The sequence below is a fragment of the Martes martes genome, assembly GCF_963455335.1.
Source record: "Martes martes genome assembly, chromosome: 6".
NCBI lineage: Eukaryota > Metazoa > Chordata > Mammalia > Carnivora > Mustelidae > Martes > Martes martes.
Window position 1 is genome coordinate 30,582,248 of NC_137893.1, and position 18,601 is coordinate 30,600,848.

Here is an 18,601-nt window from a genome sequence, read left to right on the forward strand (position 1 = left end):
TGAAGGTCATATTTATTGCTCCTGACTAGAGTGTGACCTTCAGGACTTGGTATGTGTGTCTGTATGTATGTATACATACACACACATATTTATACACATATACACATATCACAATATATAAGAATATATAAGAATTTTTGTTAATATTGTGTGTTAAATGTCCTGTTTAGAAAGAAGCTATTTAGGGATTCTTGGGTGGCTCAGTTGGTTAAGCATCTGCCTTTGGCTTGAGTCATGTCCCAGGGTTATGGGATCGAGCCCCTCATCCAGCTCCCTGCTCAGCGGGAAGCCTGTTCTCCGTCTCCCACTCTCCCTGCTTGTGTTCCCTCTCCTGCTGTGTCCCTCTGTGTCAAATAAATAAGTAAAATATTTTTAAAAGTAAGAATTTTAGATTCTAAAATATTACTACCTAAAGATATCATAATAAAGATTGATAATCTTAGTGAATTTTTAAGGCTTACTTTATCGAATGGATTAAAATATTTTCTATTTATGTCCTAAATTTATAAAAATGTACTTCTTTAAAAATTGTAATAAGAAATTTTATTCTAACTAAATATCAACAAAAAATTAATTTCCATAAATAAGTATATGTTTGTAAACGATGACTCTCTAAAGAAATATTCAAATGTTTATATATATTTTTTTTCCTGCAGATTGACCCAACATTAGCAAAGCATCGAGAACAGTTGGTCATTGAAGTTGGTCGAAAATTAGACAAAGCTCGGATGATTCGTTTTGAAGAGAGAACGGGGTATTTTTCCTCCACTGATTTGGGTAGAACTGCCAGCCACTACTATATTAAATACAACACCATTGAGGTATTTATACTGAGTGTAACAAATACAATAATACGTTTGCTCTTAGATGTAAATACTCTCTAGACTTCAAAATTCTGTATTAATGGCAATTTTTTTAAAAAGCACTAATAGAACAAAGTGCATTTAACTTACATGACTTCAATAACATGAATTCAGTAAACAGAAGAGAAAAATAAGACTTTAAGTAATAAGGACCCTTTTGCCATCCATTCAGTGAGTATATCCTAAGCCGTAGGCATACCCAAGGCTAAAACACTGAGCATGTAGGGGTCTATGGAATGAATGCCTGAATGAGTTTAAGCAGGAGATGATGGCTTAATGATATCAGTGAATAAAAGTTGAAAAATTAATTGTAGATTAGAGAGAAATAAAAAGAGTTAGAGAAACTACTGCAATTATCACGTCCACCCAGCTGTACTATTTGGGCAATTTAAGAGTTTTCAAAGATAATTTAGACTACAGTGTAGCCTTAACTTTTTGCTGTTTAATGTAATCTTGAGTAAGATAGGATGCCACTGTAATATTTACATTTTAAGGAACATATGCATGTCTTTATGTGTGTTTACATGCATGTATATATACCTACATATGTTAATAGACGGAAAAACATAACAGGGATTACCTGTGAGGGCAGTCTTAAATTCAAGACCAAGATGGGTTAAAACACATTTTTACTCTCCTTTTTATAGAGAAAGAGTTTGAATCTTTTTTCTTATATTCATTTTTTGGGATACCTAAGTATGTTTTTCGAAGGGAAATATAATAGAAAATCACTAAAGTGAAATTTCTTCAGAAATATGAAAACCTAGGCCAATATGAAGTTTTGTACTTATTTAACACATCCTTATGCATTTTACACGTCTCAGAAAACACCTTTGTGTGCCTACTAGCTTTTCCTCATCTTTCCCCAAATAAATCTTGTATTTGTACAGCACTTTAGGTTTCTTCTTTTAACATGTATCATCCCACAGGTGTGATCTGATCTTCCTCAACCCAGAACATTGCCCCTAGCTCTCTCCTGCTTCTATCACCTGCTCACGTGCTTCCTTGCACTCCTTTTGTCCACTAAGTAACCTTCCTCATTTTCCCGCTAGGTCGTATGTTACTGCCAAACCGTATTTTCTGCCTGTTTGTAGCTCTGCCAAGAACTGTAACCCTTCTTCAGTTTTGTCTTTATTCTGTGTGGTCTTCCACTGATGTTTTTTCTTCCCAGTTTCCTGAATTTGTATATGCCGTCACTAGTAATATTTTGAGGCCTTCACCAGAATTTTCAGGTGGCATAATTTTAGTTATTCCTCACCGAATTTTATATGATATGTTCAGCTTAAAGTTGGCAAATGGTACAGATTTCCACATGCCTATGCTGAAAATTAACCAAGGCCAGACAGTTATGCTGAACATTTTTTTTAGCTATATAATGTAGGTTTTAATAACTGATTTTATTGATCTTTTTTCCTTCTAAAGGTCCTCTCCAGCTAGTTATGTTTAAGGAAATTTTTTAGTCTTTGTTGAATTTGATGATGTTTAAAGCAATGGTCAAGAAGTGTATACTACAGTAAAAAAGAAAAAAAAAGGATAGTATACCACAGACATAATAACTCTGCATTGTGTAGGGCTCAAATATTCTTTAAGAATGTGTGATTTTCTAGTCACTTTTTAATTGAAAATATTTCACTGGATCGTCTATTTTAATCAAATATAACACTTGCTTTGATAGACCTTCAATGAATTCTTTGATGCTCACAAAACAGAAAGTGATATTTTTGCTATCGTCTCCAAAGCTGAAGAATTTGATCAAATCAAGGTAAGATTATTTGAAGCTTGAATCAAATGCATTTTTGGCTTATATACATTCATTCATTTATAAAAGCTTATAATTATTTGTTATTCCCGTTACAATATAAGTGGTATGGCACTTCGCATTTAGAGTGCCAGCAGTGTTCTTCCATTTATCAACAGTGTCCACTATCCTAGATTATGATATTATGTCATTCCTGACACTATTCTTTGCTCTCTACTGCAAATCAAATATAATTTAAATAGGTTTTGCAATAATGAAACTGGCAGAGAATATAGTATGTAGATTTTGGTTTATTTGCAATATAAGGTTCACTGAAGAAAATATAAAGGACATGCATGATTCAAACTTAGATATGAGTATTTCTGTACCCGTATTATAATTTAATCTTATTAACAGTGAAAACTTTAATACTGTGAATCATAGTACTTCACAGCTTTAAGCTATGAATGTGTTATACCATATAAAAATATATGACTATAATGAATGCATTTGAAGATAATTCAAGTTTGCCCTAATCCATTTGGGCAGAGGTTTTACTCTGGTCAAATAAAATATGAAATCTCATCAACTGAAGGATGGTGAGGTCAGAAGATTTAATTTTTGTGGCATATCAAATTTTTATATGTCAATGGCAATTTTAATATTGGTGATGAATAATAAAATGTAATTGCATCAGCCTCAAGATAGTTTCTTATTGTATTTTATTAGCTACCTGTGAAAAATTACTATGTTATTAGTGTAAAAAAGAAAAATGTTGAAAAATGGAAGCCTTAAAAAAACATGCAATGTGATTTTATTTCAATATGTAAAATTTCAGTAAATCAGCCCAAATAATCTTATAAAAACATTGACTCTTCCAGGTCAGAGAAGAGGAAATAGAAGAGCTAGACGCCTTATTAAACAATTTCTGTGAACTCGCAGCTCCTGGAGGTGTAGAGAACAGTTATGGGAAAATAAACATCCTACTTCAAACTTACATCAGCCGAGGAGAGATGGACAGTTTCTCCCTTATATCAGATTCTGCATATGTTGCACAGGTAAGAATATTACTCCCTTCCTGTTTGCTCTTCCTTGTTTAGTTTCAGAGGCTCAAGATATTCATTCATGCTATACTGTGAATGCATTGCACTGTGACATGCTACCAAGTACCATTTTATTGCAGAACTGGTTCTGTTTCATTTGCACATTTTTTATGCCCTCTGTACTATTAGATCAGAAATGAAGGTGGGATTTGGTGGTTGGTTTGGTTCTTGTTGATGTTGCTTAGAGTTTAAAGATACCAAAATTTTTTTTCTGCTTTACACGATCAAGTTCATTTCTTTTATTTACAAAGAGCAAAATACAAGAATATTGCAAGCAGAATAAAAGATTGTGGAACCTTTGTAACTTAACCCAAATGTTAGAAATAAAAACAAGTTTTTTTAACCATTAAATAAGGCTTCATAGCAGTACCTCAGACCATATTTTCAGTCTGATAAGTCTCTAATAAAGAAAGTAATCTTTCTTCCCTACCGATGATATTCCCTAAATTACAGCTCATTAAATGTATTTTTTTAAAATACTGTAGGATAAAAGGCTGTAGTAGTTATGTTTTTATATTCCAACCATTTATGTATTCACTCATGTGAAGTAAAGCAGGTTATTTTTTGCAGTATTTTTCTTTCAAATGAGGCTTTCCTTCTAGATATGTTTTTTAAAAAAATACTTTTTACTTATCAAGTATACCTTTTTCAAGAGAAAAAGGTATTGTTTCATGGCAAACCGTGAGACAGACTCTTAATTATGGAGAACAAACTGATGGTCACCAGAGGGGACGTGGGAGAGGGGGGATGGGTGAAATGGGTGATGGGGACTAAGGAGTGTATTTGTTGTTATGAGCACGGACTGATGTATGGAAGTGTTGAATCACTGTATTGTACACCTGAAACTAATATAACACTGTATGTTAACTATACAGTAATTAAAAGAAAAATAAAAAAGAATCCCTTTTTCATCACTTATCATTGAGTAGTGCCTCCTCTAAGTTAAAGAGAAATAAAAGCTTAATCTTATTTTAAATATAGAAACTGTTCTGCTGTGTATCTTATGTTGGTAATTTTGTTCAAAACTTCATATAGAAAAATATGTTTGTGTTAAATAAATTATTATTAACAGCCATGAGTACTCAGGAGTACTTTGAAATAACTGTAAATGTGAAGTATTTGCAAACATGAACCAAGATATATTGGTAAACAAGTTGAATGAATTCAGTAATTTAATCAAAGTAACCAAGGAACCAGGTGATGATTTTATATACTGTGTAAACCATCTATAGATGTGGCGGAAAAAAAATTTTTTTGGCGTATCTTAGAACACATGTATTTCCTGCCATAGAAAAGTTATATATAATTTATAATCTCTAAACCCTGTGACTTGTATAGGAACCATTGTTTCTAACTTGTTTTATCTGCTTTTGTGAAAAATGATGTTGTCATTTTACATTTTCTAATGATTTTATATTGAAATAGTTAATAGCTTAACTAAAAGTTAAAGCTTTTCTGGGTTCTAGATGAATAATCTGGTCACATTTCTTTTTGATTCAAGATTATGGAGATATTATCAAAGACTGACACATAAATTGCTTTTCAGTGTAGAACTTAGGCAATTATGATTGGTGCCCAGAAAGTCAGTCTTGGAAAATTAAGTTTGTATCTCAAAGCGTCCTTGTTTTCCTTAAATAGCTATTGTGGGTCTATCATCCTTGAATGCATTAGATAAATTACTGTTGAGTTTATATTTTAAACGTAAGCTACCAACAACAGTTCCACAACAACCCTCTCAGCTCTATAAAATAGTCATCCCTTCTCTATTTCTAAAACTTGATTGTCTTAGCCCCTGAGATAAATCCTTAGCTCAAATATTCTATGATGTTATAAAGCCTCTACTTAACTTCTCTAAACTGCATGTATTAGGTACTCTGATCATTATTCCCATTTATATCATTCCAGATTAAAGTGCCTGCCTATATCTCACACGGGATTTCTTCTTCCATTTCTTTTAGCTTTTAGGGAACAACTATAGGATCTAACATAGAAAAATAACATACTTTCAAACACAGTTGGGAAATTTAGCCTGGCATCTTCTTAGAAGAGCAGCTAGGAGTGATGTCGGAAGACCTATTTGGTAGATACAGTAATCAAAATGTTCATTTTATTTATCATTCTCTGGGCCAAATAAGAGTCATCCTGTAATTTTTATTGGGTATCAGAACAGCTGTCATACTTTTAAATACTATTTTTGTTCTTAAATTTCTAATACTGTAAAAAAAAAGTAGTCAAATCTGTCAAGAGACAAATATATATTTTATATAAAATGGAAAACCAAAGCCCTTAACTCTTGTGATCATTTTTTACCTTGTAATTTCAAGCCAGATCACCTATTTGCTATTTAAAATCTCCACTTTTTTATCTCTTTTTTTATGATTTTGACCAGATTTTAATATTCTTCATTTTCAAATAATAGATGTCATTTGAGATTGTGAGGTTATCTCCCAACTTCATGACTTTAAAAAACAATCTTCAGTAAAATAACCTGCAGCATTAGTAATAGAGGGAAGAAGGCAAAACAAAAGGAAACTAACTGTAGAGATGTTAAAAGGGCTTCAGTCCTTTCTGAAGGACTTTCTGAAGGGAAGAAGGCAAAACAAAAGGAAACTAACTGTAGAGATGTTAAAAGGGCTTCAGTCCTTTCTGTATGTCTATTAATGAAGTTTTCCTGACCACCGAATTTACAACCTTGGGGTTAAATTGGTCTTGTTTAGACCTGGCTTTGAATAGATACTCTAACACCAACTATCTGTGTGATCTTGGTCAAATTATTAACCTCACCAAGCTCTGTTATCTTCATGTATAAAATTATAATAACAAGACAAATTGAATGCAGTTGCCATAAAGATTAAAGGAGATAGCATACAAATTAAATGAGATACATAAAGCAGTTAAGGTGTTGCTTGTTTTGTAGGGAGCCGTTAATACAGGTAGCTGAACTCATCAGGATTTCCTTTATCACCCTTCTCACACTAATTTTTCTTTCTTACTGGATCCCAGAGTCTTCTTTATTTCCCTAAGTAGACTTTTTTTTTAATCATCCCCCTAATATACCCAAGGGTATCTTTGGCTGTATCTTATATTCTAGATGGCCTCAACAACCTTCTAAGTCCTACGCATAACTTTTATCTCTTCCTCCTTCGTTTCTGGTTAGGGGGCATAGGGTCAAGCCTCGTAAGAACTTGGATATGAGACTAGCATCTGTGATTTAACAAGATAACATCCACCTATGAAAGATGTGATTATTCTTATGTAGAACTAATGAAGATAACTGAGGTTATATGAGATAGATGTTGCCCACAATTAAAGGCTGCCATTTGGCATACATCTTTTAAAATTGAGCATGAATGACAGATTTAAAAGTACAGTGTACCTAACCACCAACCCCCCTTTTGTTCTTCAGAATGCAGCTAGAATTGTTCGTGCTCTTTTTGAAATTGCTCTGAGGAAACGTTGGCCTGCCATGACCTACAGGCTCCTGAATCTTAGTAAAGTCATTGACAAGAGGCTTTGGGGTTGGGCTAGCCCTTTGAGACAGTTTTCAGTCTTACCACCACACATTCTAACAAGATTAGAAGAAAAAAATCTTACTGTGGATAAACTGAAAGACATGAGGAAAGATGAAATAGGTAAGCAGAAACGTTTTAATATATTGTTCTATACAAATAAAATATTTTATTAGATATAAATGAAAACTGCATTTTCATACTTAAGATAAACTTGTTTACCATTTTAAATCCAGTTGGTATCAGTATGTAAATAGCATTTATTGTTCTCCTTTTATCATATCATGTTGAAAAACTATTCCTACATACATTTCTAGATATCTTAACATTTTATTGGACAAACTTACAATGTATCGATTAGTTAATATTTCAGATTCTGGGGGTGCCTGGGTGGCTCTATGGGTTAAAGCCTCTGCCTTCAGCTCCAGTCATGATCTCAGGGTCCTGGGATGGAGCCCTGCATCTGGCTCTCTGCTCAGCGGGGAGCCTGCTTCCTCCTCTTTCTCTCTCTGCCTGCCTCTCTGCCTACTTGTGATTTCTATCAAATAAATAAATAAAATCTTTTAAAAAAATATTTCGGATTCTGAATAGGATAGACATTACACATGAAGTGAGTCAGGCTGAGAAGAAATAAGAGGGAGGACTACTGCTGGCAAAAGGTCCAATGATGGAAGAGAGGTTGAGATAATTATTTCACTTGTATAGTAAGAATACTTGAAGACAGAATGGTAGAAGGTATCCATAAAAATAGAAATTAAGGATATTAACTAAAGAAATTAAGATTACTTACAATGGAGTAAGATGTAAATATTTTATCAAAATAAGGAAAACCACTTTAGTTTCAAATTCTGGTGAACATAGAACATTTTGATTTGCTCATAAACATACCTTAAAAATTGTATTATGAAGAACCAAGATATTTAAGAAATATTGATACTATTAAATATTGTCTATTTTTACTTAATTGCTTGGACTCAAGTAGGAAAATGTTTATAGTCAGTCACAGTCAGTCTTTGTGACCCCCTCCCCACCTTGGCATTACCATACATAACTACTTCAAAATCTAGTAATTTTTGAAAATGAGCACAAGTGATTAAGTTTGTGCTACATTAACCATATTTTATATTTTAGCTTTATTTTTTTCTGGAAATGAGTTTGGATGGGTGATTTGTTTTTGATTATTAAAGCATTTCCCATCATGGTTATAGAGTTGAGAAGTAGACTTTGAGCAAATTAATAGCTATTTTCACAAAATGCTGAATTTTTTAATGTGTCATGAGCTAACTAGGAGAAAAGTAGGACTGTTTATAGTAGTTTAAACACTGTCAAGTCTCAGTAATTTTAAGAACCCTATTAATAGCTGAAGAAACCCTGATACTGGTTTTCAGAGCTATGAATTGCTAATTCGAGTTAACTATTACAAAATATTCAAACATGCCAGGTCAAGAATGTCAACTATTCTACATAGCAAATCATAAAACAAGCAATAAAACCACCTTCTCTGAAATCCCATTTACAAGTCAGATTATATTGCTTTTTTTCTGTCTGAACACATTTCTTCTGTGTGATGTTTTCCTTACAGGTCACATGCTGCATCATGTGAATATTGGACTCAAGGTCAAACAGTGTGTTCATCAGATTCCTTCTGTTACAATGGAAGCATCCATTCAGCCCATCACACGGACTGTCCTCCGAGTGACACTGAGCATCTGTCCTGATTTTACTTGGAATGATCAGGTAAAAGTGGAAAATATCTATATCAGTGGTCAGCAAAAATGTCTGTACTGCAGGTTCGACTATACCTCCTTACATCTGTCCTTAAGACATAATAGAAAACTCTAAAAAGAATACGTATTGAAGATTCATTTAAGGCATTGTAGTAATATTTACTATCATCCTCAAGAAAAATATGATGTAATATATTAAAATGGCAACCAATGAGACCTCTTCATAACATCTTAGGTACCCTGAAAGTTCAACATTGAACAATAGTTTAGTGAATTCACTTTCATAAAGACTTTGTGTAATTCTGTCTTCTTTAATTTTGTTATCTTCATTTTTGCCAGCTCTACTTACTCTGTCATTTTATCCTTCTAAAAAGTCAAGATTCTTTGTGGTAAAAGAGCCCTTTTAAAATCCTAATATTCCTCAAACTATCAATCTTCTCTTCTATTTACTGTTAGATGTGTAGAAAGAGTATTCTATATTTTCCTCCCGGTCACCAGTTTCTTTCCTGCTGAGACTGCTTTCTCAGTGATCACCAAAACCTAACTGGTTGCCATAATAATGACTTTTTCTGTTATTTTCCTTAGTTCTCTGAATATTCAGCACTATACATTGTCTTTCTTGAAAATGTCCTAACTTGGCACCTATCACGTTCCTGTTTCTCTGTTTGCCCTTTCTATTCTTTCTAAATCTTAGATGTTATGGTAACTATGTTTATAATTAGTCACATCTGGTTGTGACACCCTCCCCACCCTGGTATTCCCATACATAACTATTTCAGAATCTAATCATTTATGAAAATATGTGCAAGGGTTGACCATATTTTATATTTTAGCTTTATTTTTCCATATATCATATATATGAAATCTTAAATATATATATATTTAATGTGTACACACACACACACATGAAGTTCTACTCTGGATCCCCTTTCTATTCTGTCAACATTTTTTAAGGTCTGTCTTTGCAGCAGTTGCTGTACAAAGACTATAGTAGAGCAGTGATTGTAGATACAAAAGTAAGTAAGTCTCAGTCCTTTCTTTCAAGAAGCCAGTGGAGGAAGACAAGGAAATCCGTAACTGTAATAGCAGTACCTTCTTTACATGGTTATTTTAAGTTTCTGATTTAGTATAAGTAAATATCTTCTACATTACCTGTCATTATTAATGTATCTTTAATACAAATTAATTTTATTCATCAACATGCTTAAAAATTAACTAACCATAGTCTTAAATCTACCACTGGTCTTAAACTGTCCTAACCAGTAATTTCTTCAGTTTTCTCATCTGTAAACATGCATAATAATAATAATAATCTTTCTCACAAATTCTGTAAGAGCTAAATGATATAAAATTATATTTAATATTTCTGTAAACATTAAATTTTATATAAAATATAAAATTAGTTAAGCCAATACTCATATATCATTTATATTTATAATAGAGTGTTTTTAAAATCCATAAAAGTTTTATTTCCCTTTCTTCACAGTTTTCTTCTGTCAGTATCCATAAAAAAATCTTCCACAGTTTGATTTAATTCATTAGTAAGATAGAGTACTTAATCGTTTGTGTAAAGTGTTAACTTTAGCTCAGTTAGAATGCTATTGGCTACAAGAATAGAAAACCTGACTTATCTTAAAGTGACTTATGCAAAAAAAAATATATTATCTTCCACAATAAAAGGTCCACTAGTAGAATAGGCCCCAAAGGTGATTGAATCTATTTAATGCCATCATTTAGGGCCCATCTTTTTGCTGTCCTGACACTCTTGGCTACTTTCCAAATGTTTTCTGTGCTTCCTTGTTCACATTTAACAGGGAAAGGTGAACACACCCCCACTTCATCAACCGAGAGCATGAACCATAAGACTTTTCCTCAGTCTGATTGCAATAGGATTGGCCATGTGCCTATCCCTTACCACAAGCTGCTTGTTATAAGGGGGATACTATAAGCTGATTGGCTTGGGCTCTCCAAAATCATTCTGAGAGACAAGGTCACCTTTTCCTGAGTCACATAATAGAGAGATGAACACTTAACAAGACTGGGCTTTGTTAGGAAAAAAAAAAAAAGAGGGAGAAGAATGAGTACACAAAATACAGTATATCTATCTCTCCAATGGAATATTATTTGTTAGTGAAAAAGAATGAAGTACTCTCACATGATAGAACATGAATGAACCTTGAGAACATGGTAAATGAAAAAAGCCAGTCACAGAGGACCACATATTATATGATTCCATTTATATAAAATCTCCACTACAGGCAAACCTTAAAAAGTAGATTATTGTTGTCAAGCTTGGAGGTTGGGACAATGGAGAAAGATAAGTAGTGACCGGAGATGGGTGCAAGGTTTCTTTTGGGGGGTAATTCTTAAATAAGTTTATAGAGATGGTTGTAAAAGCTTTATAAAAACCATTGAAATGTATACTTTAAGTGAGTAAACTTCTTAATGTAAATTATGTATCAGTAAAGTTGTTAGAAACAGAATAGGTGCTGGATTTGCAAACAATATCCCTTACTTGAGTTAAAATATACTTAGTATTAGAATATTATTTTTCCTCTAGGTCCATGGGACAGTAGGAGAACCTTGGTGGATTTGGGTAGAAGATCCTACAAATGATCATATTTATCATTCAGAGTATTTTCTAGTTCTGAAAAAACAGGTAAACATGGGTGTATCTATTATTATGTTGCTATCATAGAAAGGAGAAAATACAAACTAAATAATTTCTGTTTTTATCTATTTCTTTGTAATTTCTTAGTGCCCTTAAAGCTTTATGTTTTTTTTTAATGTTTTTTTTTATGGTTTTTTTTTTTTTATGTTTCTGTTTGGTTTCAAAGGTAACAGGAATTGCATGTTATATTCATATATTCAATGTGATCTTAGGTTGAGAAATTGAACTGTAATCTTTATCATGGTTCAAGGCATGACCTGCACAGGAGTAAAATATGTCAAATGGATGGGATAAATAATGTAATGGATAAATAAAATTAAATAAATAAAAATTAATACTTTAGATGTTACAAAAAATACTACAGAATATTGACTCACATTATGAAAAGAGCATTTTTTAAAATTTTCCATGAATCCTAAAAGAAAGACTCAATTTGATACTAGCATGTCTTTAACTTTGATGTTTCATCCATGATTTCTCTTGTTATCAAAGAGAAAACAAGCTTTAGGCAGGGAACCCTGGGTAGACAGCAGTAGAATTTCACAGCAGTGTTTCTTTTCATGATTACCTTCTATTTATGCTAAGTTCTGTTAGTCCACTTTAGGTCATGGTAAAATTTAAAGAAAAATATTAAGTAAATAATTTGGTAAAAATCATGAAGTTAAGTAAGTTAAGTAATTTAATGAATAGAAATTTAGGAAATTCTGATAGTGAGTCAAACTGGTAATCTGTTAGTACATGATGATATACATATATCAATAATATAAATTGTATATAAATTTTACTTTCTACAATATCAGATATCCTCAGAAGGGAACTACATATAAATTTCTGAAGTGCCTGAATATCTCAGCTATTTATTTATTTAAGATTTTATTTATATTTATTAATTTGACAGAGAGAGACACAGCGAGAGAGGGAACACAAGCAGGGGGAGTGGGAGAGGGAGAAGCAGGCTTCCCACTGAACGGGGAGCCCAATGTGGGGCTCGATCCCAGGACCCAGGACCTTGGGATCATGACCTGAGTCCAAGGAAGCCACTTAATGACTGAGCCATCTAGGCGTGCCTATCTCAGCTATTTAGAAACCCAAGATATTTTCTTGTTTAGTACCTGTTGGTGTAGATAGCATTTTCTTAACACTAGACTAGGAAGGCCTTTATGATATCAGAATATTCATATTCACTTGAGACTTTATTTCACATTAGGTCATTAGTAAAGAAGCTCAACTTCTGGTATTTACAATCCCTATTTTTGAGCCTTTGCCTTCCCAATACTACATCCGAGCAGTGTCTGATAGATGGTTAGGAGCTGAGGCTGTATGTATTATCAACTTTCAACATCTGATTCTACCAGAGAGACATCCTCCCCATACAGGTAACATATTGAATTGTAACTTGAATCATTGATATTGTTGTTGTTGTTTGTTGTTTTATTTGTGTGTTTGTTTTTATTATTTTTTTATTAAAATATAATGTATTATTTGTTTCAGGGGTACAGGTCTGTGATTCATCAGTCTTACACAGTTCACAGTGCTCACCATGGCACATACCCTCCCCAATGTCCGTCACCCAGCCACCGCATCCCTCCCACCCCACCTCCCCTAGAGCAATCTTCAGTTTGTTTCCTGAGACTTAGAGTCTCTTATGGTTTGTCTCCCTCTCTGGTTTCATCTTCTTTCATTTTCCCTCCCTTCCCCTTTGATTCTCTGTATTGTTTCTCAAATGCCTCAAATCAGTGAGATCATATGATAATTGTCTTTCTCCGATTGACTTATTTCACGTAGCATGATACCCTCCAGTTCCATCCACATCGTTGCAAATGCCAAGATTTCAATTTTTGATGACTGCATAATATTCCATTGTGTATATATACCACATCTTCTTTATCCATTCAAATGTTGATGGACATCTAGGCTCTTTCCGTGGATTGGCTATTGTGGACATTGCTGCTATAAACATTAAGGTGCACGTACCACTTCAGATCACTACATTTGTATCTTTGGGGTAAATACCCAGTAGTACAATTGCTTGTAGGGTAGCTCTGTTTTCAGCTTTTTGAGGAACCTCTGTATTGTTTTCCAGAGTGGATGCACCAGCTTGCATTCCCAGTGTAGGAGGGTTCCCCTTTCTCTGCATCCTCACCAACATCTATCATTTCCTGACTTGTTAATTTTAGCCATTCTGACCTCTGTGAAGTGGAATCTCATTGTGGTTTTAATTTGTATTTCCCTGATGCCTAGTGATATAGAGCATTTTTTCATGTGTCTGTTGTCCATCTGAATATCTTCTTTGCAGAAATGTCTGTTCATGGCCTCTGCCCATTTCTTGATTGTATTATTTATTCTTTGGGTGTTGAGTTTGACAAGTTCTTTATAGATTTTGGATACTAGCCCCTTATCTGATATGTCATTTGCAAATATTTTCTCCCATTCTGTCAATTATCTTTTGGTTGTGTTGACTGTTTCCTTTGCTATGCAAAAGCTTTTTATCTTGAAGTCCCAATAGTTCATTTTTGTTCTTGCTTCCCTTGCCTTTGGCAATGTTTCTAGGAAGTTGCTGTGGCTGAGGTTGAACAGGTAGCTGCCTGTGTTCTCCTCAAGGATTTTTGGTGGATTCCTGTCTCACATTCAGATCTTTCATCCATTTGAGTCTATTTTTATGTGTGGTATAAGGAAATGGTCCAGTTTCATTCTTCTGCATGTAGCTTCTGCATGTCCCAACACCATTTGTTGAAGACACTGTCTTTTTTCCATTGGACATTTTTTTCCTGCTTTGTCAAAGATTAGTTGACCATAGCATTGAGGGTCCATTTCTGGGCTCTCTATTCCATTCTCTTCATCAATGAGTCTGTTTTTGTGCCAGTACCATACTGTCTTGATGATTACAGCTTTGTAATAGAGCTTGAAGTCCAGAATTAGAAATAAAGGCTTTAAATGATGGTGATGCCACCAGCTTTGGTTTTCTTTTTCAACATTCCTCTGGCTATTCCGGGTCTTTTCTGGTTCCATACTAATTTTAGGATTATTTGTTCCATTTCTTTGTAAAAAGTTGATGGTATTTTGATAAGGATTGCATTAAATGTGTAGATTGCTTTAGGTGGTGTAGACATTTTCACAATATTTGTTCTTCCAATCCATGAGCATGGAATGTTTTTGCATTTCTCTGTGTCTTCCTCAATTTCTTTCATGAGTATTCTATAGTTTTCTGAGTACAGATTCTTTGCCTCTTTGGTTAGATTTATTCCTAGGTATCTTATGGTTTTCGTGCAATTGTGATTGAGATCAACTCCTTAATTTCTCTTTCTTCTGTCTTCTTGTTGGTGTATAGATTTTATACATTGATTTCTGTGCATTGATTTTATATCCTGACATTTTGTGGAATTCCTGGATGAGTTCTAGCACTTTGGGAGTGGAGTCTTCTGGGTTTTCCACATAAAGTATATCATCTGCAGAGAGTGAGTTTGACTTCTTTGCCAGTTCAGATGCCTTTTATTTCTTTCTGTTGTCTGATTGCTGAGGCTAGGACTTCTAGTTCTGTATGGAATAGCAGTGGTGATAGTGGACATCCCTGCCATGTTCCTGACCTTGGTGGAAAAGCTCTCAGTTTTTCCCCCTTGAGAACAATATTCACTGTGGGTTTTTTGTAGATGGCTTTAATAATATTGAGGTAGGTACCTTCTGTCCCCACACTGTGAAGAGTGTTGATCAAAAAAGGATGCTGTACTTTGTCAAATGCTTTTTCTGCATCTATTGAGAGTATCATATGGTTCTTGTTCTTTCTTTTATTGATGTATTGTATCACATTGATTAATTTGCGTTTGTTGAACTAACCTTGCAGCCCAGGTATAAATCCCACTTGATCGTGGTGAATAATCCTTTTAATATACTGTTAGATCCTCTTGGCTAGTATTTTGGTGAGAATTTTTGCATCTGTGTTCATCAGGGATATTGGTCTGTAATTCTCCTTTCTGATGTGGTCTTTGTCTGGTATTGGGATCAAGATAATGCTGGCCTCGTAAAATGAGTTTAGATGTTTCCCTTCCATTTCTATTTTTTGGAACAGTTTCAGGAGAATGGGTATTAATTCTTCTTTAAACGTTTAGTAAATTCCCCTAGGAAGTCATCTGGCCCTGAGCTCTTATTTTTGGGGAGATCTTTGATTTATGGGTCTGTTCAGGTTTTCTATTTCTTCCTGGTTCAGTTTTGGTAGTTTATACGTCTCTAGGAATGTATTCATTTCTTTCAGATTGTCTAATTTGCTTGCATATAGTTGCTCATAATGTGTTCTTTTAATTGCTTGTATTTCTTTGGTGTTGGTTATGATATCTCCTCTTTCATTCATGATTTTACTAATTTGGGTCCTTTCTCTTTTCTTTTGGATAAGTCTGGCCAGGGGTTTATCAATCTTATTAATTCTTTCAAAGAATCAACTCCTAGTTTCATTGATCTGTTCACCTGTTCTTTTGGTTTCTATTTCATTGATATCTGCTATGATATTTTTATTTCTCTTCTTCTCCTTGGTTTAGGCTTTATTTGCTGTTCTTTCTCCAGCTCCTTTAGGTATAGGGTTAGGTTGTGTATTTGAGACCTTTCTTATTTCTTGAGAAAGGCTGTAGTGCTACATCTCAAAGATTTTGAACAGTTGCGTTTTCATTTTCATTTGTTTCCATGATTTCTTAAAAATTCTTCTTTAATTTCCTGGTTGACCCATTGATTCTTTAGTAGGATGCTCTTTAGCCTCCATGTATTTGCATTCTTTCCAACTTTCTTCTCATGATTGTGTTCTAGTTTCAAAGCATTGTGGTCAAAAATATGCAGGGAATGATCCCAATCATCTGGTACGATTGAGACCTGATTTGTGACCCAGGACATGATCTGTTGTGGAGAATGTTCCCTGTGCGCTAGAGAAGAATGTTGTGTATTCTGTTGCTTTGGGATGGAATGGTCTGAATAAATCTGTGAAATCCATTTGGTCCAGTGTGTCATTTAAAGCCTTTATTTCTTTGTTGATCTTTCACTTAGATGATCTGGCCATTTCAGTGATGGGTTGTTAAAGTCCCCTACTATTATTCTTTTATTGTCGATGTGTTTCTTTGATTTTGTTATTAATTGGCTTATTTAATTGCTGCCCCCATGTTAGGGGCATAGATATTTAAAATTATTTGATCTTCTTGTTGGATAGACCCTTTAAGTATGATATAGTGTCCTTCCTCATCTCTTATTATAGTCTTTGGTTTAAAATCTAATTTGTCTGATATAAGGAGTGTTACCCCAGCTTTCTTTTGATGTCCATTAACATGATAAATGATGTTCCACTCATTCACTTTAAATCTGGAGGTGTATTTGGGTCTAAAATGGGTCCCTTACAGATAGCATATTGATGGGTCTTGTTTTTTTTTTTTATCCAATCTGGTACCCTGTGTCTTTCGATTGGGACATTTAGCCCATTTACATTCAGGGTAACTATTATTATTAAAAGATAATGAATTTAGTGCCATTGTATTGCTTATAAGGTGACTGTTACTGTATATGGTCTCTGTTCCTTTCTGGTCTACGTTCCTTAAGGCTCTCTCTTTTCTTAGAGGACCCCTTTCAATATTTCCTGTAGAGCTGGTTTGGTGTTTGCAAATTCATTTAGTTTTGTTTGTCTAGAAGCTTTTTATCTCTCCTTCTATTTTCAGTGACAGCCTAGCTGGATATAGTATTCTTGGCCGCACATTTTTCTCATTTAGTGCTCTGAATATATCATGCCTGTCATTTCTGGCCTTCCAGGTCTCTGTGGATAGGTCTCCTGCCAATCGAATATTTCTACCATTGTGGGTTACAGACCTCCTGTCCCTGGAGCTGCTTTCAGGATTTTCTTTGTCTCTGAGACTTGTAAGTTTTACTGTTAGATGACAGGGTGTGGACCTATTTTTATTGATTTTGAGGGGACTTCTCTTAGCCTCCTGGATTTTGATGCCTGTTTTCTTCCCCAAATTAAGGAAGTTCTCTCTATGATTTACTCCAATATACCTTTTGCCTTTCTCTTTCTTCTTCTGGGATCCCAATTATTCTAATATTGATTATCTTATGATATCACTTATCTCGAATTCTTCCCTCATGATCCAGTAGTTGTTTATCTCTCTTTTTCTTAGCTTCTTTATTCTCCATCATTTGGTCTTCTATATCACTAATTTTCTCTTTTGCCTCATTTATCCTAGCGGTTAGAGCCTCCATTTTTTATTGCACCTCATTAATAGCCTTTTTGATTTTGACTTGGTTAGATTCTAGTTCTTTTATTTCTCTAGAAAGGAATTCTCTATTATCTTCTATGCTTTTTTCAGGTCCAGCTAGTATCTTTATAATCATCGTTCTGAACTCTAGTTCTGACATCTTACTAATGTCCATATTGATTAGGTCCCTGCCAGGTAGTACTGACTCTTGTTCTTTTTTTGGAGGTGAATTTTTCTGTTTTGTCATTTTGTCCAGAAGGACAGATGAATGAGAGAGCAAAAATGCTAAAAGGGTAACAATGACCCAGAAAAATATACACTAAACAAATCAGGAGAAACCCGAAACTGGGGGAGAAAGAAAGGGGGAAAAAAAAAAAAAAGGACATGATTTGGCTGGTGAATGGAGCAGATCCACACACGAGATTTTAGATGTATTTTGGTCTGTTAGAGGGAACTGCCTCCCAAAATTTTAAAGAAAGAAAAACATATATACAAAAATAAGGGTAAATATGATGAAGGGATGGAATATGACTATAAAGATAAAAATTTAAAAAGATTTTAAAAAAGGAATTGATAAGTTGGTTGAAAAAAGAAAGGAAAAAAATTTAAAAAAGAAAAAGAGAGAAAGAATGTGATCAGGTGGGAGACTGGAACAAGGCCACACACTAGATTTAGGGTACATTTTGGTCTGTTAGAAGAAATTGTATCCCAAAATTTTAAAGAAAGAAAAGCATATATATATATGTGTGTATATATATATATTTTTTAAAAAGAA

General features: G+C 33.9%; 1 protein-coding gene across 1 annotated transcript in view; it reads left to right on the forward strand.

The window, feature by feature from the left end:
* Positions 1 to 18,601, forward strand: part of ASCC3 (activating signal cointegrator 1 complex subunit 3) — a 341,793-nt gene that overhangs the window by 208,074 nt on the left and 115,118 nt on the right. The window contains exons 19-25 of the mRNA XM_080806019.1: positions 657 to 821; positions 2,539 to 2,625; positions 3,483 to 3,659; positions 7,111 to 7,336; positions 8,796 to 8,950; positions 11,501 to 11,599; positions 12,819 to 12,987. Of these exons, the coding sequence (XP_080662145.1) occupies positions 657 to 821; positions 2,539 to 2,625; positions 3,483 to 3,659; positions 7,111 to 7,336; positions 8,796 to 8,950; positions 11,501 to 11,599; positions 12,819 to 12,987 (1,078 nt within the window). The remainder of the gene's footprint in view (positions 1 to 656; positions 822 to 2,538; positions 2,626 to 3,482; positions 3,660 to 7,110; positions 7,337 to 8,795; positions 8,951 to 11,500; positions 11,600 to 12,818; positions 12,988 to 18,601) is intronic.